Source organism: Prunus persica, chromosome G4, assembly GCF_000346465.2.
Source record: "Prunus persica cultivar Lovell chromosome G4, Prunus_persica_NCBIv2, whole genome shotgun sequence".
Lineage (NCBI taxonomy): Eukaryota > Viridiplantae > Streptophyta > Magnoliopsida > Rosales > Rosaceae > Prunus > Prunus persica.
Genome location: NC_034012.1, coordinates 10,554,900 through 10,580,545, shown reverse-complemented (window position 1 = coordinate 10,580,545; position 25,646 = coordinate 10,554,900). Strand labels below are relative to the sequence as shown.

At 33.2% G+C, this 25,646-nt stretch overlaps 2 protein-coding genes across 2 annotated transcripts in view; both read right to left on the bottom strand.

Annotated features, from left to right (window-relative positions):
• LOC18779867 (putative B3 domain-containing protein At5g66980) lies at positions 22–1,688 on the bottom strand. The gene is made up of 4 exons (XM_020562267.1): positions 1,683–1,688; positions 1,115–1,508; positions 874–1,004; positions 22–552 (listed from the first exon to the last, which is right to left on the bottom strand). Exons 1-4 carry the CDS (start codon positions 1,686–1,688, stop codon positions 352–354), a joined length of 732 nt encoding a protein of 243 aa, XP_020417856.1. The 3' UTR covers positions 22–351.
• LOC18779829 (protein DETOXIFICATION 18) overlaps positions 4,018–25,646 on the bottom strand; it is a 32,506-nt gene continuing 10,877 nt past the window's right edge. The window contains exons 3-7 of the mRNA XM_007213055.2: positions 5,137–5,223; positions 4,977–5,033; positions 4,635–4,873; positions 4,404–4,522; positions 4,018–4,290 (exon numbers count right to left, since the gene is read on the bottom strand). Of these exons, the coding sequence (XP_007213117.2) occupies positions 4,159–4,290; positions 4,404–4,522; positions 4,635–4,873; positions 4,977–5,033; positions 5,137–5,223 (634 nt within the window). The 3' untranslated portion in view covers positions 4,018–4,158. The remainder of the gene's footprint in view (positions 4,291–4,403; positions 4,523–4,634; positions 4,874–4,976; positions 5,034–5,136; positions 5,224–25,646) is intronic.

Genomic DNA, 25,646 nt, shown 5'->3' with positions numbered 1-25,646 from the left:
TATAGAAGAAGAAGAAAACTCTGAACAAGGACATGGAACATGGTTACCGAAAGACAAAATACTCTACTTTACATGTACACAACCACCGAGTTATATAAACTGAACTGTCTTAATCCAAGTGCATCTGCATCACATTTACAAGAGAGAAATCTAAAGCACAACAATCAGAAAATATTTCACACGCACTAAAATAGATATGTGGATATTGCAGTCAAAACATTTCCGGAAAGTATTACAAGTTGAGGCTTTGGAGTCGGCTAGCTTTAGTCTTTAACATCAGGTGCAGCTAGTACCACAGAATTGCCACCCACTCTGAAAATATGAATTTGTGCCAGACTTGGCTTGACAAATTCAAAAATGGCGGGTGTCCCTGGGTATAATCTGGTTCCCGTTACAACAGTCTACCAAACCTGTAGACATGTTCACACGACAAGAAGATACTTTTCCCCGGACTCTAAGTTTAACAGGCCATGATCTCCCAGTTGGATCCTGAATCATCATACTCTTCTTGCTAAGAAGATCTTCAGTTACGGCTACTTCCTTGGGAATTGACTGCAATTTGGAACATCATCGATATCAAGGAAAAAAAAATGATAACACTTTCATGCTAGAAGCATTTTCACTTGAATGGTTCATAAATTTTGTACTCAAGCCTAAGAAGTTTGTGCACCCCTAAGAAATGGTAGAACTTTCAAGAACGACTTCTTGAAAATGTTTTTCCATAACTTCCATACTGCAACTCTATTACATTTCATCTTCATTGAGTCACATAATCTTAAAAAGGTATTTTAAAGATCTCCTACTATTTGCAATCACAACGAGTGAAGTTTTAAAAACAAAATTGGGTTAAGAATTGGGTAATAAAGTACTCACAACGCCATATCGAAGTTTCCTCGTGAAAGTTATTATGAAACATGAATACTTCGGTTTAAACAAGACGGGTTCAGTTGATGTTGCTCCTACATGATCATTTGCAGGTCTCTTCCCAGGTATAACATAATTGCCTATACAGTATCAATATGAGACACAATTTAAGAAGAAAAAAGTAAATAAGCTGCTAGAGAAAATAGCACAAACAAATCTTCCCTAGATGTAGAGAAGTAAAATAACTTACCACTTCTTCTGCCAGAAACAATTGCTTTGTTTTGACAGTTTTTGTTGTAGTTTCTAGTTTCACGGTCAACAATTTCTTCTTTAACTTGAGCTTTCCCTTTGTTAGCCAAGGAAACAGGACAGCCACTCCTCTCAGCTACCTTTACATTCTTCTCACAAGCAGTTCTATCATAGATTGTGACTTTAAACTTTGATTCACCATCATATTTGAAAACCAAAAAATCCCCATCTTCTAAATGATGATCCTTCACAAACCCCTGCCAACCATCTTGGAAGAACAAGCCATTCTCTCTCTCTTCCAATTCCACAGCCCACCGAATTCCAGTAGGGCCACTAAGAGCACATTTGTGAAGTGGCCGTACATTGAAGTTCTTGACAAACTTAGGCGGTATACGCTACAAAATTTAATGGCTTTTTTAAAATCCAAACAATCACACATGATCAGTTTTTTTTTTTCTTTAGTCTAAATTACTCTAAATAAATCAAATTTATATGAAGGGGACTCGAACTTGGATGAAAAGGACACTTCCCTGGCGAACTGACCTAACCCTGTTCAGTTATTGTCTCACTATCATGAACACAGCATACAATATGCAAGAATAGGTGTGAGAAAGTGATATATTTCAACGAAGTAAAAATTCCCCCATTGTGTTTAGAGTGTGGACTAAAAAAGTGTGCTAAAACATGAACCACGAACAGGGTATTAACCTTCAAGTAAGAATCATGGGCATCATTCAGAATCTAACAAATTGACTAAACTTGAACGCATGCTGAAGATTAATCTTGAAAAACGAACCATACCAAAAGAAACAGAGAGCAATTTGTAATTGATCTTGAACTTAAGTAAAAAAGAAGGCAGGATGTTACCAGACACTAAGAGAAGTCACCAAGTAGGATCTTGAAGAAAGAATGCTTATTTAGCGAAGGCTTAACTAGTTTCCTTGCCATTCCAACCCTTGAAAAAAGCAAACAACTTTTCTGAATCTCTGATCTTTATTTTTGGAGGCTGTTGCTTCAGAATCAGATCCTCCAAAGCTTTTTATGAGTCGCTGCTTTGTGTACTTTGCTTCTCATAGTTTTTAATTTGGTATTTTCATGTTTCGTCTGGCCGGATGAGTATAACATGCACTTATATATATGTCTTGGGTTGCGTTAAATAAAAGAAATATTTAGTCATATATCCATTTTTAGCACTAATGATATAAATTAATTCTAGACTATTTAATTTATATAAATAAACCTAAAAAATGATAGCCGACCCTATTGAATTTAATTTTGATTATTAAATTACTTTGATGCCATATTGAATATTTTGGATTTTTTTATGAGGTTTTAAGATCTGGCTTGTTTTAAGAAATTGATGGTAGTTTTGTAGTTTATAAGAAGTTAAAAGTCTATTTATTATGTTGTAAATAGGCTTTGGGTGTGTTTCTTGAATTCATTTCATATATGTTTTTTATTATTATAATTTGAGCCCCTATATTGGGTATAATGGTGAATCTCCCTAAAAGAGAAGTGTTGGGTTTTTTATTTATATTATAATTTTTTTTCCTTATGGCTCAAAGAGAAATTTTTTAGTCAATGTGGTCTTAGCTCAGTAGAAAAAGGCATTGGCTTGTAGACGAATGTCTTTGGTTCCAACTCGTAGTATAACTTACTATAAACATAACAATTTAAAGGCTTAACCTTGTGTATGCAATCATCCAGGTTTCTTGAGTGTTCCGCTTTTTTAAGGATTAAGATAGGACCATCTCCAGGAGAGTCTCTAAATTTTAACTAAAATAGCTAAAAAGCTATTATAGCAAACTCCTTAAAATTATTTCCTCCAACAATGTTCTCTATTTTGGCTAATCTATAATATTTTATTATTTCCTAAAGTTTAAATATTTGAGTAACTAAAATTAAAAATTCATTAAAAAAATCAAAAAGTAAGAGGCGAGAGAGGGTTGTGGGCCTAAGGAGAGGGAAGATGAAGGAATAGAGAACCATCAATTTCTCTCTCCTCTCTCTAATGGTGTGTTTACTAATTAGGAATTGAAATTCTCATCAGGAATTGAATTCCACCCATAGAGGATTCATGTGTTTACTTCACATCAAGGAATTAAAAAGTAAGTGAGGCCACACAAAACTGAGAATTGGATTCCTGATTTTGGAGGAATTCAATTATTGGGTGGGAGGTGGTATTCTAATTTTTGAAGAACTAACCTATTATGAATTCATCTTTTTTATCCATTATATCCTCACACAATTTTAAAAGTTCCAAATTTGTCATCTACTTTAACCCAAAAACGAGGACATTTTAGTAATTAGAACCATTCATACCCCAATTCCATATGGTTTAGTAAACAACTTCAATAGGAATCCGGAATCTAACTATCCTCAATCCATATGGTTTAGTAAACAACTTTAGTAGAAATTCGGAATTTAATTCTCATCAATCCAACTCCTCCTCAATTCAATTATGGATTAGTAAACATGCCATAAATATAGAGAGCCACCAAACTCAAATAGGGAGTTCTCAAAAATGGAGAGTCAGATACCAAGTCTATTGGAGTTGTGTTTTGTGCTCATTCTCGCCAAAATGGGTAAGGATCAGAGTATACCAACTATGTTGGAGATGCTTAAGATAACTTTTATTGTTCTTGGATATAATTGAAGATTTGTATTGAGTGACTCGAAGAGATTATTTCATCCTCATTGTAATGTCTCAAGTTACTTTAAACAGAAATTTGTCTTTTTATTACCTTTGGCCAAGAAAATGGCTCTTCACCCTTTGATTCACTTAATAACAATTTAGTGTGGTAAAGTGATTTTTTATGTTAAGATATGTGATTTGTGGCAAGAAACATGTAACTCAAGTAGTTAAAAATAATTAATCATGCATCGAGGTTCTTTCATTTAAGGGCATTTGTGCTTTCATAGCTAAGTCAAGTTTAAGGACATAAAAATTTGATAACAAAGTACATGCTTTCGGCTTTACTTCAACACACCACAAAAGGCAATGCACAAACTAGTCTCACAGTTGGCCCAAGTGGTATTACTTGTTTACACAAACACTGGCTTTTCTCTCTCTGCAATATCAGATAAATCCAACACAGTCCACTTTGTGCTCTGTGTAATATACAACACTGTGGCAGCTTGACAGGAGAGACCACAGGTTAAACCAATCCACAAGCCCTGTAACAAAATCAAGCACCAAAAATGTACCAGATGTGAATTGAAAAGGACAAAAGAAAAAAAAACAAACAAACAAACAAACACACCAAATCAACTTACTGGTGTTGTCTTACCTTGGCATGTAGTTTGAATTTAAACCCAAGAAGACTGGAAATTGTCATGCCAATCAAATAGAATGTGACAATGTTTACATACACAGTCAAGTGTTGCCATCCACATCCTCTGGCCACACCTGAAAGACAAGCAATCACTTTCATGGAGAAGTTAGGAAAAGATAACAAATTTCAAATGGGAAAAAGCAAAGTTGAACTACTGCCCCTACTAGAAAAGTAGATGATCTTAACCTGATAAAACACCTTGCACCGAATCTACAATTATTGAAATTACAAGCAAAGGCACCATGGAAGCAAATTGCTCTGCTATTATGTGGCTGTCACTGAAGAAGCCGGCCCAGATATTGTGACCGACCGCTAGAGCGAGAACAAGAACTAAAGCAAGAAGCATAGAGAGCTTAAGAGTCACAGCCATTGCCTTCTTAGCTTTGTCAGGATTGCCAGCTCCCAATTCATTTGACACCCTTGTGCTACACCACAACAAGTAACTTTTGTTTCAATGTGCGAAACAGAATCTAGATATCGAAAAACTTGGAGCAATATAAAAAGCTGGATTGTTGTTCTACCACCAACCTTGCAGCAGCACTGAGGCCATATATAATCATGTATGCAATTGCTTCCGTATTCATACTGAGGAGATAATATTCAAAGAAAGACTACTTAGAGTCAGCCTGCAATATTATAAAAGCTATAGAAAAGGAGAAAGAAAAGAAAAAAGTATATTGAAGCTTACCACATCGCCATTAGTGAAGTCGTTTCTTCCGAGTTTGGCATCAATCCTCCCATCAACACCAGAATCTCAAAAGCCCATTCCTCCAAACTGGAAAGGTTAAAAAAGTTTGTGAAGTTTAACCATGCAAGTTCTATCTCATACTCCTATAGATAATAATGCTGCTATGCTATAGTTGTAGGGCAGCATGCCAGCATCTGACTTAATACTTCAAGAGTGCAAACCCTCAATTGATGTTATACGTCCACAGTCCAGCCCTTGAATTCAATCAGGTCAGAGTGCTAATTTGGATAATAATTGGGTTTAGATGTCCTTGCACTGTAAGTGCGATATCTTACTAAGTTATGGTTTTTAACCTGATGCTGAAAAGGTTTTCCACCAAGCTTAATTAAGCATTGTATTCATTAAGCCCTTCAAGACCTTAATTAAAGTAATTCAAGGGCTTCAAATATATTTAAAAAAATTGAACTTCAAGTACTTACTAATTAAAGTAATTCAAAAAGGCTAAGATATAAATTAATTACATATATGAAATTAAAGAAGTTGGCAACAAAAATCAAAAGTAAAGAAACTGATTTTATATTTTCAAAATTCGCTAGGTTAGCAGGGTACAGCCGCGCGGCTATACTATTTAAAAAAAAAATTAAGAAAATCTAGTATAGCCGGGCGGCTATACTATTTATATACATAATAGGGATCCAGCCAGCACCTAGGCGCCACGTGTCAAACCATGCGGCCGTACTGTTCTGAACATTTTTTTTTAAAAAAAAAGGGGTTAAAACCGAGTATAGCCGCGCGGCTATACTATTTCAAAAAAAAAATTTTAAAAATCTATTATAGCCGGGCGGCTGTACTATTTATATACATAATAGGGATCCAGCCAGCACCTAGGCGCCACGTGTCAAACCATGCGGCCGTACTGTTCTGAACATTTAAAAAAAAAAAGGGTTTAAAAGCGAGTATAGCCGCGCGGCTATACTATTTTTAAAAAAAATTTAAAAATCTATTATAGCCGGGCGGCGGTACTATTTATATACATAATAGGGATCCAGCCAGCACCTAGGCGCCACGTGTCAAACCTTGCGGCTGTACAGTTCTGAACATTTTTTTTTTCAAAAAAAAAAAAGGGGTTAAAACCGAGTATAGCCGCGCGGCTATACTATTTCCAAAAAAGAATTTTAAAAATCTATTACACCCGGGCGGCTGTACTATTTATATACATAATAGGGATCCAGCCAGCACCTAGGCGCCACGTGTCAAACCATGCGGCCGTACTGTTCTGAACATTTAAAAAAAAAAAAAAAAAAGGGTTTAAAAGCGAGTATAGCCGCGCGGCTATACTATTTTTAAAAAAAATTTAAAAATCTATTATAGCCGGGCGGCTGTACTATTTATATACATAATAGGGATCCAGCCAGCACCTAGGCGCCACGTGTCAAACCTTGCGGCTGTACAGTTCTGAACATTTTTTTTTTCAAAAAAAAAAAGGGGTTAAAAGCGAGTATAGCCGCTCGGCTATACTATTTTAAAAAAAATTTAAAAAATCTAGCCAGCACCTAGGCGCCACGTGTCAAACCATGCGGCTGTACTGTTTTTAAAATCTGGAAAAAAAAGGGTTTAAAGCGCGTATAGCCGTGCGGCTATACTATTTTTATATTTTAAAAAGGGTCAATAATGTTTTTTAAGAAAAAAAAAAGGTTATTTTTAGTAATTAAACAATCTCTTAGCCTGATTTAATTACTTGAATTATGAATTAGGTCCTACCTATTATTTATCTAGTGAATAATTGATATTAAATATTTTAATTAACTTCATAAATGATATTACTTAATATATATCTTGCATTTTTGTTAGAACAAGTGAGCTCTCACATTCATTCATAGTTAGTAAAATACGGAAGGAAAAAAAATGCGAATTAAATACGTATGTGTTTGATTCGGCAATATCTTGGCACATTACAACCCAAAAATTCGGTCACTATACCGTATTTTTTAAATATATATTATTTTTATTCCATAATATGTGCGTGTATACGTGTGTTAAACATGAAAAACACGTACGTACATGTATAATACGTAACCTTCGAGGTCTCTAAATGTATTCATTAAGCCCTTCAAGACCTTAATTAAAGTAATTCAAGGGCTTCAAATATATTTTAAAAAATTGAACTTCAAGTACTTACTAATTCAAGTAATTCAAAAAGGCTAAGATATAAATTAATTACATATATGAAATTAAAGAAGTTGGCAACAAAAATCAAAAGTAAAGAAACTGATTTTATATTTTCAAAATTCGCTAGGTTAGCAGGGTACAGCCGCGCGGCTATACTATTTAAAAAAAAATTAAGAAAATCTAGTATAGCCGGGCGGCTATACTATTTATATACATAATAGGGATCCAGCCAGCACCTAGGCGCCACGTGTCAAACCATGCGGCCGTACTGTTCTGAACATTTTAAAAAAAACAAAAAAAAGGGGTTAAAACCGAGTATAGCCGCGCGGCTATACTATTTCAAAAAAAAAAATTTAAAAATCTATTATAGCCGGGCGGCTGTACTATTTATATACATAATAGGGATCCAGCCAGCACCTAGGCGCCACGTGTCAAACCATGCGGCCGTACTGTTCTGAACATTTATAAAAATAAAAAAAAAAAAAAAAAGGGTTTAAAAGCGAGTATAGCCGCGCGGCTATACTATTTTTAAAAAAAATTTAAAAATCTATTATAGCCGGGCGGCTGTACTATTTATGTACATAATAGGGATCCAGCCAGCACCTAGGCGCCACGTGTCAAACCTTGCGGCTGTACAGTTCTGAACATTTTTTTTTTCAAAAAAAAAAAGGGGTTAAAAGCGAGTATAGCCGCTCGGCTATACTATTTTAAAAAAAATTTAAAAAATCTAGCCAGCACCTAGGCGCCACGTGTCAAACCATGCGGCTGTACTGTTTTTAAAATCTGGAAAAAAAAGGGTTTAAAGCGCGTATAGCCGTGCGGCTATACTATTTTTATATTTTAAAAAGGGTCAATAATGTTTTTTAAGAAAAAAAAAAGGTTATTTTTAGTAATTAAACAATCTCTTAGCCTGATTTAATTACTTGAATTATGAATTAGGTCCTACCTATTATTTATCTAGTGAATAATTGATATTAAATATTTTAATTAACTTCATAAATGATATTACTTAATATATATCTTGCATTTTTGTTAGAACAAGTGAGCTCTCACATTCATTCACAGTTAGTAAAATACGGAAGGGAAAAAAATGCGAATTAAATACGTATGTGTTTGATTCGGCAATATCTTGGCACATTACAACCCAAAAATTCGGTCACTATACTGTATTTTTTAAATATATATTATTTTTATTCCATAATATGTGCGTGTATACGTGTGTTAAACATGAAAAACACGTACGTACATGTATAATACGTAACCTTCGAGGTCTCTAAATGTATTCATTAAGCCCTTCAAGACCTTAATTAAAGTAATTCAAGGGCTTCAAATATATTTAAAAAAATTGAACTTCAAGTACTTACTAATTAAAGTAATTCAAAAAGGCTAAGATATAAATTAATTACATATATGAAATTAAAGAAGTTGGCAACAAAAATCAAAAGTAAAGAAACTGATTTTATATTTTCAAAATTCGCTAGGTTAGCAGGGTACAGCCGCGCGGCTATACTATTTAAAAAAAAATTAAGAAAATCTAGTATAGCCGGGCGGCTATACTATTTATATACATAATATGGATCCAGCCAGCACCTAGGCGCCACGTGTCAAACCATGCGGCCGTACTGTTCTGAACATTTTAAAATAAAAAAAAGGGGTTAAAACCGAGTATAGCCGCGCGGCTATACTATTTCAAAAAAAAAATTTTAAAAATCTATTATAGCCGGGCGGCTGTACTATTTATATACATAATAGGGATCCAGCCAGCACCTAGGCGCCACGTGTCAAACCATGCGGCCGTACTGTTCTGAAAATTAAAAAAAAAAAAAAAAAAAAAAGGGTTTAAAAGCGAGTATAGCCGCGCGGCTATACTATTTTTAAAAAAAATTTAAAAATCTATTATAGCCGGGCGGCTGTACTATTTATATACATAATAGGGATCCAGCCAGCACCTAGGCGCCACGTGCCAAACCTTGCGGCTGTACAGTTCTGAACATTTTTTTTTTCAAAAAAAAAAAAGGGGTTAAAAGCGAGTATAGCCGATCGGCTATACTATTTTTAAAAAAATTAAAAAAATCTAGCCAGCACCTAGGCGCCACGTGTCAAACCATGCGGCTGTACTGTTTTTAAAATCTGGAAAAAAGGGTTTAAAGCGCGTATAGCCGTGCGGCTATACTATTTTTATATTTTAAAAAGGGTCAATAATGTTTTTTAAGAAAAAAAAAAGGTTATTTTTAGTAATTAAACAATCTCTTAGCCTGATTTAATTACTTGAATTATGAATTAGGTCCTACCTATTATTTATCTAGTGAATAATTGATATTAAATATTTTAATTAACTTCATAAATGATATTACTTAATATATATCTTGCATTTTTGTTAGAACAAGTGAGCTCTCACATTCATTCATAGTTAGTAAAATACGGAAGGGAAAAAAATGCGAATTAAATACGTATGTGTTTGATTCGGCAATATCTTGGCACATTACAACCCAAAAATTCGGTCACTATACTGTATTTTTTAAATATATATTATTTTTATTCCATAATATGTGCGTGTATACGTGTGTTAAACATGAAAAACACGTACGTACATGTATAATACGTAACCTTCGAGGTCTCTAAATGTATTCATTAAGCCCTTCAAGACCTTAATTAAAGTAATTCAAGGGCTTCAAATATATTTAAAAAAATTGAACTTCAAGTACTTACTAATTCAAGTAATTCAAAAAGGCTAAGATATAAATTAATTACATATATGAAATTAAAGAAGTTGGCAACAAAAATCAAAAGTAAAGAAACTGATTTTATATTTTCAAAATTCGCTAGGTTAGCAGGGTACAGCCGCGCGGCTATACTATTTAAAAAAAAATTAAGAAAATCTAGTATAGCCGGGCGGCTATACTATTTATATACATAATAGGGATCCAGCCAGCACCTAGGCGCCACGTGTCAAACCATGCGGCCGTACTGTTCTGAACATTTTAAAAAAAACAAAAAAAAGGGGTTAAAACCGAGTATAGCCGCGCGGCTATACTATTTCAAAAAAAAAAATTTAAAAATCTATTATAGCCGGGCGGCTGTACTATTTATATACATAATAGGGATCCAGCCAGCACCTAGGCGCCACGTGTCAAACCTTGCTGCTGTACAGTTCTGAACATTTTTTTTTTTCAAAAAAAAAAAGGGGTTAAAAGCGAGTATAGCCGCTCGGCTATACTATTTTAAAAAAAATTTAAAAAATCTAGCCAGCACCTAGGCGCCACGTGTCAAACCATGCGGCTGTACTGTTTTTAAAATCTGGAAAAAAAAGGGTTTAAAGCGCGTATAGCCGTGCGGCTATACTATTTTTATATTTTAAAAAGGGTCAATAATGTTTTTTAAGAAAAAAAAAAAGGTTATTTTTAGTAATTAAACAATCTCTTAGCCTGATTTAATTACTTGAATTATGAATTAGGTCCTACCTATTATTTATCTAGTGAATAATTGATATTAAATATTTTAATTAACTTCATAAATGATATTACTTAATATATATCTTGCATTTTTGTTAGAACAAGTGAGCTCTCACATTCATTCATAGTTAGTAAAATACGGAAGGGAAAAAAATGCGAGTTAAATACGTATGTGTTTGATTCGGCAATATCTTGGCACATTACAACCCAAAAATTCGGTCACTATACTGTATTTTTTAAATATATATTATTTTTATTCCATAATATGTGCGTGTATACGTGTGTTAAACATGAAAAACACGTACGTACATGTATAATACGTAACCTTCGAGGTCTCTAAATGTATTCATTAAGCCCTTCAAGACCTTAATTAAAGTAATTCAAGGGCTTCAAATATATTTAAAAAAATTGAACTTCAAGTACTTACTAATTAAAGTAATTCAAAAAGGCTAAGATATAAATTAATTACATATATGAAATTAAAGAAGTTGGCAACAAAAATCAAAAGTAAAGAAACTGATTTTATATTTTCAAAATTCGCTAGGTTAGCAGGGTACAGCCGCGCGGCTATACTATTTAAAAAAAAAATAAGAAAATCTAGTATAGCCGGGCGGCTATACTATTTATATACATAATAGGGATCCAGCCAGCACCTAGGCGCCACGTGTCAAACCATGCGGCCGTACTGTTCTGAACATTTTTTTTAAAAAAAAAAGGGGTTAAAACCGAGTATAGCCGCGCGGCTATACTATTTCAAAAAAAAAATTTAAAAATCTATTATAGCCGGGCGGCTGTACTATTTATATACATAATAGGGATCCAGCCAGCACCTAGGCGCCACGTGTCAAACCATGCGGCCGTACTGTTCTGAACATTTATAAAAAAAAAAAAAAAAAAAAAAAGGGTTTAAAAGCGAGTATAGCCGCGCGGCTATACTATTTTTAAAAAAAATTTAAAAATCTATTATAGCCGGGCGGCTGTACTATTTATATACATAATAGGGATCCAGCCAGCACCTAGGCGCCACGTGTCAAACCTTGCGGCTGTACAGTTCTGAACATTTTTTTTTTCAAAAAAAAAAAAAAGGGTTAAAAGCGAGTATAGCCGCTCGGCTATACTATTTTTAAAAAAATTTAAAAAATCTAGCCAGCACCTAGGCGCCACGTGTCAAACCATGCGGCTGTACTGTTTTTAAAATCTGGAAAAAAAAGGGTTTAAAGCGCGTATAGCCGTGCGGCTATACTATTTTTATATTTTAAAAAGGGTCAATAATGTTTTTTAAGAAAAAAAAAAGGTTATTTTTAGTAATTAAACAATCTCTTAGCCTGATTTAATTACTTGAATTATGAATTAGGTCCTACCTATTATTTATCTAGTGAATAATTGATATTAAATATTTTAATTAACTTCATAAATGATATTACTTAATATATATCTTGCATTTTTGTTAGAACAAGTGAGCTCTCACATTCATTCATAGTTAGTAAAATACGGAAGGGAAAAAAATGCGAATTAAATACGTATGTGTTTGATTCGGCAATATCTTGGCACATTACAACCCAAAAATTCGGTCACTATACTGTATTTTTTAAATATATATTATTTTTATTCCATAATATGTGCGTGTATACGTGTGTTAAACATGAAAAACACGTACGTACATGTATAATACGTAACCTTCGAGGTCTCTAAATGTATTCATTAAGCCCTTCAAGACCTTAATTAAAGTAATTCAAGGGCTTCAAATATATTTAAAAAAATTGAACTTCAAGTACTTACTAATTCAAGTAATTCAAAAAGGCTAAGATATAAATTAATTACATATATGAAATTAAAGAAGTTGGCAACAAAAATCAAAAGTAAAGAAACTGATTTTATATTTTCAAAATTCGCTAGGTTAGCAGGGTAAAGCCGCGCGGCTATACTATTTAAAAAAAAATTAAGAAAATCTAGTATAGCCGGGCGGCTATACTATTTATATACACAATAGGGATCCAGCCAGCACTTGGGCGCCACGTGTCAAACCATGCGGCCGTACTGTTTTGAACATTTTTTAAAAAACAAAAAGGGGTTAAAACCGAGTATAGCCGCGCGGCTATACTATTTCAAAAAAAAAATTTTAAAAATCTATTATACCCGGGCGGCTGTACTATTTATATACATAATAGGGATCCAGCCAGCACCTAGGCGCGACGTGTCAAACCATGCGGCCGTACTGTTCTGAACATTTATAAAAAAAAAAAAAAAAAAAAAAAAAAGGGTTTAAAAGCGAGTATAGCCGCGCGGCTATACTATTTTTAAAAAAAATTTAAAAATCTATTATAGCCGGGCGGCTGTACTATTTATATACATAATAGGGATCCAGCCAGCACCCAGGCGCCACGTGTCAAACCTTGCGGCTGTACAGTTCTGAACATTTTTTTTTTGAAGCGAGTATAGCCGCTCGGCTATACTATTTTTAAAAAAATTAAAAAAATCTAGCCAGCACCTAGGCGCCACGTGTCAAACCATGCGGCTGTACTGTTTTTAAAATCTGGAAAAAAAAGGGTTTAAAGCGAGTATAGCCGTGCGGCTATACTATTTTTATATTTTAAAAAGGGTCAATAATGTTTTTTAAGAAAAAAAAAAAGGTTATTTTTAGTAATTAAACAATCTCTTAGCCTGATTTAATTACTTGAATTATGAATTAGGTCCTACCTATTATTTATCTAGTGAATAATTGATATTAAATATTTTAATTAACTTCATAAATGATATTACTTAATATATATCTTGCATTTTTGTTAGAACAAGTGAGCTCTCACATTCATTCATAGTTAGTAAAATACGGAAGGGAAAAAAATGCGAATTAAATACGTATGTGTTTGATTCGGCAATATCTTGGCACATTACAACCCAAAAATTCGGTCACTATACTGTATTTTTTAAATATATATTATTTTTATTCCATAATATGTGCGTGTATACGTGTGTTAAACATGAAAAACACGTACGTACATGTATAATACGTAACCTTCGAGGTCTCTAAATGTATTCATTAAGCCCTTCAAGACCTTAATTAAAGTAATTCAAGGGCTTCAAATATATTTAAAAAAATTGAACTTCAAGTACTTACTAATTCAAGTAATTCAAAAAGGCTAAGATATAAATTAATTACATATATGAAATTAAAGAAGTTGGCAACAAAAATCAAAAGTAAAGAAACTGATTTTATATTTTCAAAATTCGCTAGGTTAGCAGGGTACAGCCGCGCGGCTATACTATTTAAAAAAAAATTAAGAAAATCTAGTATAGCCGGGCGGCTATACTATTTATATACACAATAGGGATCCAGCCAGCACCTAGGCGCCACGTGTCAAACCATGCGGCCGTACTGTTCTGAACATTTTAAAAAAAACAAAAAAAAGGGGTTAAAACCGAGTATAGCCGCGCGGCTATACTATTTCAAAAAAAAAAATTTAAAAATCTATTATAGCCGGGCGGCTGTACTATTTATATACATAATAGGGATCCAGCCAGCACCTAGGCGCCACGTGTCAAACCATGCGGCCGTACTGTTCTGAACATTTATAAAAAAAAAAAAAAAAAAAAAAGGGTTTAAAAGCGAGTATAGCCGCGCGGCTATACTATTTTTAAAAAAAATTTAAAAATCTATTATAGCCGGGCGGCTGTACTATTTATGTACATAATAGGGATCCAGCCAGCACCTAGGCGCCACGTGTCAAACCTTGCGGCTGTACAGTTCTGAACATTTTTTTTTTCAAAAAAAAAAAGGGGTTAAAAGCGAGTATAGCCGCTCGGCTATACTATTTTAAAAAAAATTTAAAAAATCTAGCCAGCACCTAGGCGCCACGTGTCAAACCATGCGGCTGTACTGTTTTTAAAATCTGGAAAAAAAAGGGTTTAAAGCGCGTATAGCCGTGCGGCTATACTATTTTTATATTTTAAAAAGGGTCAATAATGTTTTTTAAGAAAAAAAAAAGGTTATTTTTAGTAATTAAACAATCTCTTAGCCTGATTTAATTACTTGAATTATGAATTAGGTCCTACCTATTATTTATCTAGTGAATAATTGATATTAAATATTTTAATTAACTTCATAAATGATATTACTTAATATATATCTTGCATTTTTGTTAGAACAAGTGAGCTCTCACATTCATTCATAGTTAGTAAAATACGGAAGGGAAAAAAATGCGAATTAAATACGTATGTGTTTGATTCGGCAATATCTTGGCACATTACAACCCAAAAATTCGGTCACTATACTGTATTTTTTAAATATATATTATTTTTATTCCATAATATGTGCGTGTATACGTGTGTTAAACATGAAAAACACGTACGTACATGTATAATACGTAACCTTCGAGGTCTCTAAATGTATTCATTAAGCCCTTCAAGACCTTAATTAAAGTAATTCAAGGGCTTCAAATATATTTAAAAAAATTGAACTTCAAGTACTTACTAATTCAAGTAATTCAAAAAGGCTAAGATATAAATTAATTACATATATGAAATTAAAGAAGTTGGCAACAAAAATCAAAAGTAAAGAAACTGATTTTATATTTTCAAAATTCGCTAGGTTAGCAGGGTACAGCCGCGCGGCTATACTATTTAAAAAAAAATTAAGAAAATCTAGTATAGCCGGGCGGCTATACTATTTATATACACAATAGGGATCCAGCCAGCACCTAGGCGCCACGTGTCAAACCATGCGGCCGTACTGTTCTGAACATTTTAAAAAAAACAAAAAAAAGGGGTTAAAACCGAGTATAGCCGCGCGGCTATACTATTTCAAAAAAAAAAATTTAAAAATCTATTATAGCCGGGCGGCTGTACTATTTATATACATAATAGGGATCCAGCCAGCACCTAGGCGCCACGTGTCAAACCATGCGGCCGTACTGTTCTGAACATTTATAAAAAAAAAAAAAAAAAAAAAAGGGTTTAAAAGCGAGTATAGCCGCGCGGCTATACTATTTTTAAAAAAAATTTAAAAATCTATTATAGCCGGGCGGCTGTACTATTTATGTACATAATAGGGATCCAGCCAGCACCTAGGCGCCACGTGTCAAACCTTGCGGCTGTACAGTTCTGAACATTTTTTTTTTCAAAAAAAAAAAGGGGTTAAAAGCGAGTATAGCCGCTCGGCTATACTATTTTAAAAAAAATTTAAAAAATCTAGCCAGCACCTAGGCGCCACGTGTCAAACCATGCGGCTGTACTGTTTTTAAAATCTGGAAAAAAAAGGGTTTAAAGCGCGTATAGCCGTGCGGCTATACTATTTTTATATTTTAAAAAGGGTCAATAATGTTTTTTAAGAAAAAAAAAAGGTTATTTTTAGTAATTAAACAATCTCTTAGCCTGATTTAATTACTTGAATTATGAATTAGGTCCTACCTATTATTTATCTAGTGAATAATTGATATTAAATATTTTAATTAACTTCATAAATGATATTACTTAATATATATCTTGCATTTTTGTTAGAACAAGTGAGCTCTCACATTCATTCATAGTTAGTAAAATACGGAAGGGAAAAAAATGCGAATTAAATACGTATGTGTTTGATTCGGCAATATCTTGGCACATTACAACCCAAAAATTCGGTCACTATACTGTATTTTTTAAATATATATTATTTTTATTCCATAATATGTGCGTGTATACGTGTGTTAAACATGAAAAACACGTACGTACATGTATAATACGTAACCTTCGAGGTCTCTAAATGTATTCATTAAGCCCTTCAAGACCTTAATTAAAGTAATTCAAGGGCTTCAAATATATTTAAAAAAATTGAACTTCAAGTACTTACTAATTCAAGTAATTCAAAAAGGCTAAGATATAAATTAATTACATATATGAAATTAAAGAAGTTGGCAACAAAAATCAAAAGTAAAGAAACTGATTTTATATTTTCAAAATTCGCTAGGTTAGCAGGGTACAGCCGCGCGGCTATACTATTTAAAAAAAAATTAAGAAAATCTAGTATAGCCGGGCGGCTATACTATTTATATACATAATAGGGATCCAGCCAGCACCTAGGCGCCACGTGTCAAACCATGCGGCCGTACTGTTCTGAACATTTTAAAAAAAACAAAAAAAGGGGTTAAAACCGAGTATAGCCGCGCGGCTATACTATTTCAAAAAAAAAAATTTTAAAATCTATTATAGCCGGGCGGCTGTACTATTTATATACATAATAGGGATCCAGCCAGCACCTAGGCGCCACGTGTCAAACCTTGCGGCTGTACAGTTCTGAACATTTTTTTTTTCAAAAAAAAAAAGGGGTTAAAAGCGAGTATAGCCGCTCGGCTATACTATTTTAAAAAAAATTTAAAAAATCTAGCCAGCACCTAGGCGCCACGTGTCAAACCATGCGGCTGTACTGTTTTTAAAATCTGGAAAAAAAAGGGTTTAAAGCGCGTATAGCCGTGCGGCTATACTATTTTTATATTTTAAAAAGGGTCAATAATGTTTTTTAAGAAAAAAAAAAGGTTATTTTTAGTAATTAAACAATCTCTTAGCCTGATTTAATTACTTGAATTATGAATTAGGTCCTACCTATTATTTATCTAGTGAATAATTGATATTAAATATTTTAATTAACTTCATAAATGATATTACTTAATATATATCTTGCATTTTTGTTAGAACAAGTGAGCTCTCACATTCATTCATAGTTAGTAAAATACGGAAGGGAAAAAAATGCGAATTAAATACGTATGTGTTTGATTCGGCAATATCTTGGCACATTACAACCCAAAAATTCGGTCACTATACTGTATTTTTTAAATATATATTATTTTTATTCCATAATATGTGCGTGTATACGTGTGTTAAACATGAAAAACACGTACGTACATGTATAATACGTAACCTTCGAGGTCTCTAAATGTATTCATTAAGCCCTTCAAGACCTTAATTAAAGTAATTCAAGGGCTTCAAATATATTTTAAAAAATTGAACTTCAAGTACTTACTAATTCAAGTAATTCAAAAAGGCTAAGATATAAATTAATTACATATATGAAATTAAAGAAGTTGGCAACAAAAATCAAAAGTAAAGAAACTGATTTTATATTTTCAAAATTCGCTAGGTTAGCAGGGTACAGCCGCGCGGCTATACTATTTAAAAAAAAATTAAGAAAATCTAGTATAGCCGGGCGGCTATACTATTTATATACATAATAGGGATCCAGCCAGCACCTAGGCGCCACGTGTCAAACCATGCGGCCGTACTGTTCTGAACATTTTTAAAAAAACAAAAAAAGGGGTTAAAACCGAGTATAGCCGCGCGGCTATACTATTTCAAAAAAAAAAATTTTAAAATCTATTATAGCCGGGCGGCTGTACTATTTATATACATAATAGGGATCCAGCCAGCACCTAGGCGCCACGTGTCAAACCTTGCGGCTGTACAGTTCTGAACATTTTTTTTTTTCAAAAAAAAAAAGGGGTTAAAAGCGAGTATAGCCGCTCGGCTATACTATTTTAAAAAAAATTTAAAAAATCTAGCCAGCACCTAGGCGCCACGTGTCAAACCATGCGGCTGTACTGTTTTTAAAATCTGGAAAAAAAAGGGTTTAAAGCGCGTATAGCCGTGCGGCTATACTATTTTTATATTTTAAAAAGGGTCAATAATGTTTTTTAAGAAAAAAAAAAGGTTATTTTTAGTAATTAAACAATCTCTTAGCCTGATTTAATTACTTGAATTATGAATTAGGTCCTACCTATTATTTATCTAGTGAATAATTGATATTAAATATTTTAATTAACTTCATAAATGATATTACTTAATATATATCTTGCATTTTTGTTAGAACAAGTGAGCTCTCACATTCATTCATAGTTAGTAAAATACGGAAGGGAAAAAAATGCGAATTAAATACGTATGTGTTTGATTCGGCAATATCTTGGCACATTACAACCCAAAAATTCGGTCACTATACTGTATTTTTTAAATATATATTATTTTTATTCCATAATATGTGCGTGTATACGTGTGTTAAACATGAAAAACACGTACGTACATGTATAATACGTAACCTTCGAGGTCTCTAAATGTATTCATTAAGCCCTTCAAGACCTTAATTAAAGTAATTCAAGGGCTTCAAATATATTTAAAAAAATTGAACTTCAAGTACTTACTAATTCAAGTAATTCAAAAAGGCTAAGATATAAATTAATTACATATATGAAATTAAAGAAGTTGGCAACAAAAATCAAAAGTAAAGAAACTGATTTTATATTTTCAAAATTCGCTAGGTTAGCAGGGTACAGCCGCGCGGCTATACTATTTAAAAAAAATTAAGAAAATCTAGTATAGCCGGGCGGCTATACTATTTATATACATAATAGGGATCCAGCCAGCACCTAGGCGCCACGTGTCAAACCATGCGGCCGTACTGTTCTGAACATTTTTTAAAAAACAAAAAGGGGTTAAAACCGAGTATAGCCGCGCGGCTATACTATTTCAAAAAAAAAATTTTAAAAATCTATTATAGCCGGGCGGCTGTACTATTTATATACATAATAGGGATCCAGCCAGCACCTAGGCGCCACGTGTCAAACCATGCGGCCTTACTGTTCTGAACATTTAAAAAAAAAAAAAAAAAAAGGGTTTAAAAGCGAGTATAGCCGCGCGGCTATACTATTTTTAAAAAAAATTTAAAAATCTATTATAGCCGGGCGGCTGTACTATTTATATACATAATAGGGATCCAGCCAGCACCCAGGCGCCACGTGTCAAACCTTGCGGCTGTACAGTTCTGAACATTTTTTTTTTGAAGCGAGTATAGCCGCTCGGCTATACTATTTTTAAAAAAATTAAAAAAATCTAGCCAGCACCTAGGCGCCACGTGTCAAACCATGCGGCTGTACTGTTTTTAAAATCTGGAAAAAAAAGGGTTTAAAGCGAGTATAGCCGTGCGGCTATACTATTTTTATATTTTAAAAAGGGTCAATAATGTTTTTTAAGAAAAAAAAAAGGTTATTTTTTGTAATTAAACAATCTCTTAGCCTGATTTAATTACTTGAATTATGAATTAGGTCCTACCTATTATTTATCTAGTGAATAATTGATATTAAATATTTTAATTAACTTCATAAATGATATTACTTAATATATATCTTGCATTTTTGTTAGAACAAGTGAGCTCTCACATTCATTCATAGTTAGTAAAATACGGAAGGGAAAAAAATGCGAATTAAATACGTATGTGTTTGATTCGGCAATATCTTGGCACATTACAACCCAAAAATTCGGTCACTATACTGTATTTTTTAAATATATATTATTTTTATTCCATAATATGTGCGTGTATACGTGTGTTAAACATGAAAAACACGTACGTACATGTATAATACGTAACCTTCGAGGTCTCTAAATGTATTCATTAAGCCCTTCAAGACCTTAATTAAAGTAATTCAAGGGCTTCAAATATATTTAAAAAAATTGAACTTCAAGTACTTACTAATTCAAGTAATTCAAAAAGGCTAAGATATAAATTAATTACATATATGAAATTAAAGAAGTTGGCAACAAAAATCAAAAGTAAAGAAACTGATTTTATATTTTCAAAATTCGCTAGGTTAGCAGGGTACAGCCGCGCGGCTATACTATTTAAAAAAAATTAAGAAAATCTAGTATAGCCGGGCGGCTATACTATTTATATACATAATAGGGATCCAGCCAGCACCTAGGCGCCACGTGTCAAACCATGCGGCCGTACTGTTCTGAACATTTTAAAAAAAAAAAAAAAAGGGTTTAAAAGCGAGTATAGCCGCGCGGCTATACTATTTTTAAAAAAAATTTAAAAATCTATTATAGCCGGGCGGCTGTACTATTTATATACATAATAGGGATCCAGCCAGCACCTAGGCGCCACGTGTCAAACCTTGCGGCTGTACAGTTCTGAACATTTTTTTTTTCAAAAAAAAAAAGGGGTTAAAAGCGAGTATAGCCGCTCGGCTATACTATTTTAAAAAAAATTTAAAAAATCTAGCCAGCACCTAGGCGCCACGTGTCAAACCATGCGGCTGTACTGTTTTTAAAATCTGGAAAAAAAAGGGTTTAAAGCGCGTATAGCCGTGCGGCTATACTATTTTTATATTTTAAAAAGGGTCAATAATGTTTTTTAAGAAAAAAAAAAGGTTATTTTTAGTAATTAAACAATCTCTTAGCCTGATTTAATTACTTGAATTATGAATTAGGTCCTACCTATTATTTATCTAGTGAATAATTGATATTAAATATTTTAATTAACTTCATAAATGATATTACTTAATATATATCTTGCATTTTTGTTAGAACAAGTGAGCTCTCACATTCATTCATAGTTAGTAAAATACGGAAGGGAAAAAAATGCGAATTAAATACGTATGTGTTTGATTCGGCAATATCTTGGCACATTACAACCCAAAAATTCGGTCACTATACTGTATTTTTTAAATATATATTATTTTTATTCCATAATATGTGCGTGTATACGTGTGTTAAACATGAAAAACACGTACGTACATGTATAATACGTAACCTTCGAGGTCTCTAAATGTATTCATTAAGCCCTTCAAGACCTTAATTAAAGTAATTCAAGGGCTTCAAATATATTTAAAAAAATTGAACTTCAAGTACTTACTAATTCAAGTAATTCAAAAAGGCTAAGATATAAATTAATTACATATATGAAATTAAAGAAGTTGGCAACAAAAATCAAAAGTAAAGAAACTGATTTTATATTTTCAAAATTCGCTAGGTTAGCAGGGTAAAGCCGCGCGGCTATACTATTTATAAAAAAATTAAGAAAATCTAGTATAGCCGGGCGGCTATACTATTTATATACACAATAGGGATCCAGCCAGCACCTAGGCGCCACGTGTCAAACCATGCGGCCGTACTGTTCTGAACATTTTTTAAAAAACAAAAAGGGGTTAAAATTTATATACATAATAGGGATCCAGCCAGCACCTAGGCGCCACGTGTCAAACCAGGCGGCCGTACTGTTCTGAACTTTATATACATAATAGGGATCCAGCCAGCACCTAGGCGCCACGTGTCAAACCTTGCGGCTGTACAGTTCTGAACATTTTTTTAAAAAAAAAAAAAAAAAAAAAAAAGGGTTTAAAAGCGAGTATAGCCGCGCGGCTATACTATTTTTAAAAAAAATTTAAAAATCTATTATAGCCGGGCGGCTGTACTATTTATATACATAATAGGGATCCAGCCAGCACCTAGGCGCCCCGTGTCAAACCATGCGGCCGTACTGTTCTGAACATTTTTTTAAAAAAAAAAAAAGGGGTTAAAAGCGAGTATAGCCGCTCGGCTATACTATTTTAAAAAAAATTTAAAAAATCTAGCCAGCACCTAGGCGCCACGTGTCAAACCATGCCGCTGTACTGTTTTTAAAATCTGGAAAAAAAAGGGTTTAAAGCGCGTATAGCCGTGCGGCTATACTATTTTTAAAAAAAATTTAAAAATCTATATAGCCGGGGCGGCTGTACTATTTATATACATAATAGGATCCAGCCAGCACCTAGGCGCCCCGTGTCACCCGTGTCAATCCCATGCGGCCGAGCTGTTTCTGAGCATTTTTTGTAAAAAAAAAGGGGTTAAAACAGAGTATAGCCCAGCGGCTATACTATTTCCAAAAAAGAATTTTAAAAATTTTTTACGCCCGGGCGGCTGTCCTATTTATATTAATAGGGATCCAGCCAGCACCTAGGCGGGACTGTGTCAACCCATGCGGCCGTATTGTTTTGAACATTGAACATTTAAAAAAAAAAAAAAAAAAAGGGTTTAAAAGCGAGTATAGCCGCGCGGCTATACTATTTTTAAAAAAAATTTAAAAATCTATTATAGCCGGGCGGCTGTACTATTTATATACATAATAGGGATCCAGCCAGCACCCAGGCGCCACGTGTCAAACCTTGCGGCTGTACAGTTCTGAACATTTTTTTTTTGAAGCGAGTATAGCCGCTCGGCTATACTATTTTTAAAAAAATTAAAAAAATCTAGCCAGCACCTAGGCGCCACGTGTCAAACCATGCGGCTGTACTGTTTTTAAAATCTGGAAAAAAAAGGGTTTAAAGCGAGTATAGCCGTGCGGCTATACTATTTTTATATTTTAAAAAGGGTCAATAATGTTTTTTAAGAAAAAAAAAAAGGTTATTTTTAGTAATTAAACAATCTCTTAGCCTGATTTAATTACTTGAATTATGAATTAGGTCCTACCTATTATTTATCTAGTGAATAATTGATATTAAATATTTTAATTAACTTCATAAATGATATTACTTAATATATATCTTGCATTTTTGTTAGAACAAGTGAGCTCTCACATTCATTCATAGTTAGTAAAATACGGAAGGGAAAAAAATGCGAATTAAATACGTATGTGTTTGATTCGGCAATATCTTGGCACACTACAACTTAAAAGTTCGGCCACTATACTCTATTTTTTAAATATATATTATTTTTATTCCATAATATGTGCGTGTATACGTGTGCTAAACATGAAAAACACGTACGTACATGTATAATTCGTAACCTTCGAGGTCTCTAAATGTATTCATTAAGCCCTTCAAGACCTTAATTAAAGTAATTCAAGGGCTTCAAATATATTTAAAAAAATTGAACATCAAGTACTTACTAATTAAAGTAATTCAAAAAGGCTAAGATATAAATTAATTACATATATGAGATTAAAGAAGTTGGCAAAAAAAATCAAAAGTAAAGAAACTGATTTTATATTTTCAAAATTCGCTAGGTTAGCAGGGTACAGCCGCGCGGCTATACTATTTAAAAAAAAATTAAGAAAATCTAGTATAGCCGGGCGGCTATACTATTTATATACACAATAGGGATCCAGCCAGCACCTAGGCGCCACGTGTCAAACCATGCGGCCGTACTGTTCTGAACATTTTAAAAAAAACAAAAAAAAGGGGTTAAAACCGAGTATAGCCGCGCGGCTATACTATTTCAAAAAAAAAAATTTAAAAATCTATTATAGCCGGGCGGCTGTACTATTTATATACATAATAGGGATCCAGCCAGCACCTAGGCGCCACGTGTCAAACCATGCGGCCGTACTGTTCTGAACATTTATAAAAAAAAAAAAAAAAAAAAAAAAAGGGTTTAAAAGCGAGTATAGCCGCGCGGCTATACTATTTTTAAAAAAAATTTAAAAATCTATTATAGCCGGGCGGCTGTACTATTTATATACATAATAGGGATCCAGCCAGCACCTAGGCGCCACGTGTCAAACCTTGCGGCTGTACAGTTCTGAACATTTTTTTTTTCAAAAAAAAAAAGGGGTTAAAAGCGAGTATAGCCGCTCGGCTATACTATTTTAAAAAAAATTTAAAAAATCTAGCCAGCACCTAGGCGCCACGTGTCAAACCATGCGGCTGTACTGTTTTTAAAATCTGGAAAAAAAAGGGTTTAAAGCGCGTATAGCCGTGCGGCTATACTATTTTTATATTTTAAAAAGGGTCAATAATGTTTTTTAAGAAAAAAAAGAGGTTATTTTTAGTAATTAAACAATCTCTTAGCCTGATTTAATTACTTGAATTATGAATTAGGTCCTACCTATTATTTATCTAGTGAATAATTGATATTAAATATTTTAATTAACTTCATAAATGATATTACTTAATATATATCTTGCATTTTTGTTAGAACAAGTGAGCTCTCACATTCATTCATAGTTAGTAAAATACGGAAGGGAAAAAAATGCGAATTAAATACGTATGTGTTTGATTCGGCAATATCTTGGCACATTACAACCCAAAAATTCGGTCACTATACTGTATTTTTTAAATATATATTATTTTTATTCCATAATATGTGCGTGTATACGTGTGTTAAACATGAAAAACACGTACGTACATGTATAATACGTAACCTTCGAGGTCTCTAAATGTATTCATTAAGCCCTTCAAGACCTTAATTAAAGTAATTCAAGGGCTTCAAATATATTTAAAAAAATTGAACTTCAAGTACTTACTAATTCAAGTAATTCAAAAAGGCTAAGATATAAATTAATTACATATATGAAATTAAAGAAGTTGGCAACAAAAATCAAAAGTAAAGAAACTGATTTTATATTTTCAAAATTCGCTAGGTTAGCAGGGTACAGCCGCGCGGCTATACTATTTAAAAAAAATTAAGAAAATCTAGTATAGCCGGGCGGCTATACTATTTATATACACAATAGGGATCCAGCCAGCACCTAGGCGCCACGTGTCAAACCATGCGGCCGTACTGTTCTGAACATTTTAAAAAAAACAAAAAAAAGGGTTAAAACCGAGTATAGCCGCGCGGCTATACTATTTCAAAAAAAAAAATTTAAAAATCTATTATAGCCGGGCGGCTGTACTATTTATATACATAATAGGGATCCAGCCAGCACCTAGGCGCCACGTGTCAAACCTTGCGGCTGTACAGTTCTGAACATTTTTTTTTTTCAAAAAAAAAAAGGGGTTAAAAGCGAGTATAGCCGCTCGGCTATACTATTTTAAAAAAAATTTAAAAAATCTAGCCAGCACCTAGGCGCCACGTGTCAAACCATGCGGCTGTACTGTTTTTAAAATCTGGAAAAAAAAGGGTTTAAAGCGCGTATAGCCGTGCGGCTATACTATTTTTATATTTTAAAAAGGGTCAATAATGTTTTTTAAGAAAAAAAAAAGGTTATTTTTAGTAATTAAACAATCTCTTAGCCTGATTTAATTACTTGAATTATGAATTAGGTCCTACCTATTATTTATCTAGTGAATAATTGATATTAAATATTTTAATTAACTTCATAAATGATATTACTTAATATATATCTTGCATTTTTGTTAGAACAAGTGAGCTCTCACATTCATTCATAGTTAGTAAAAT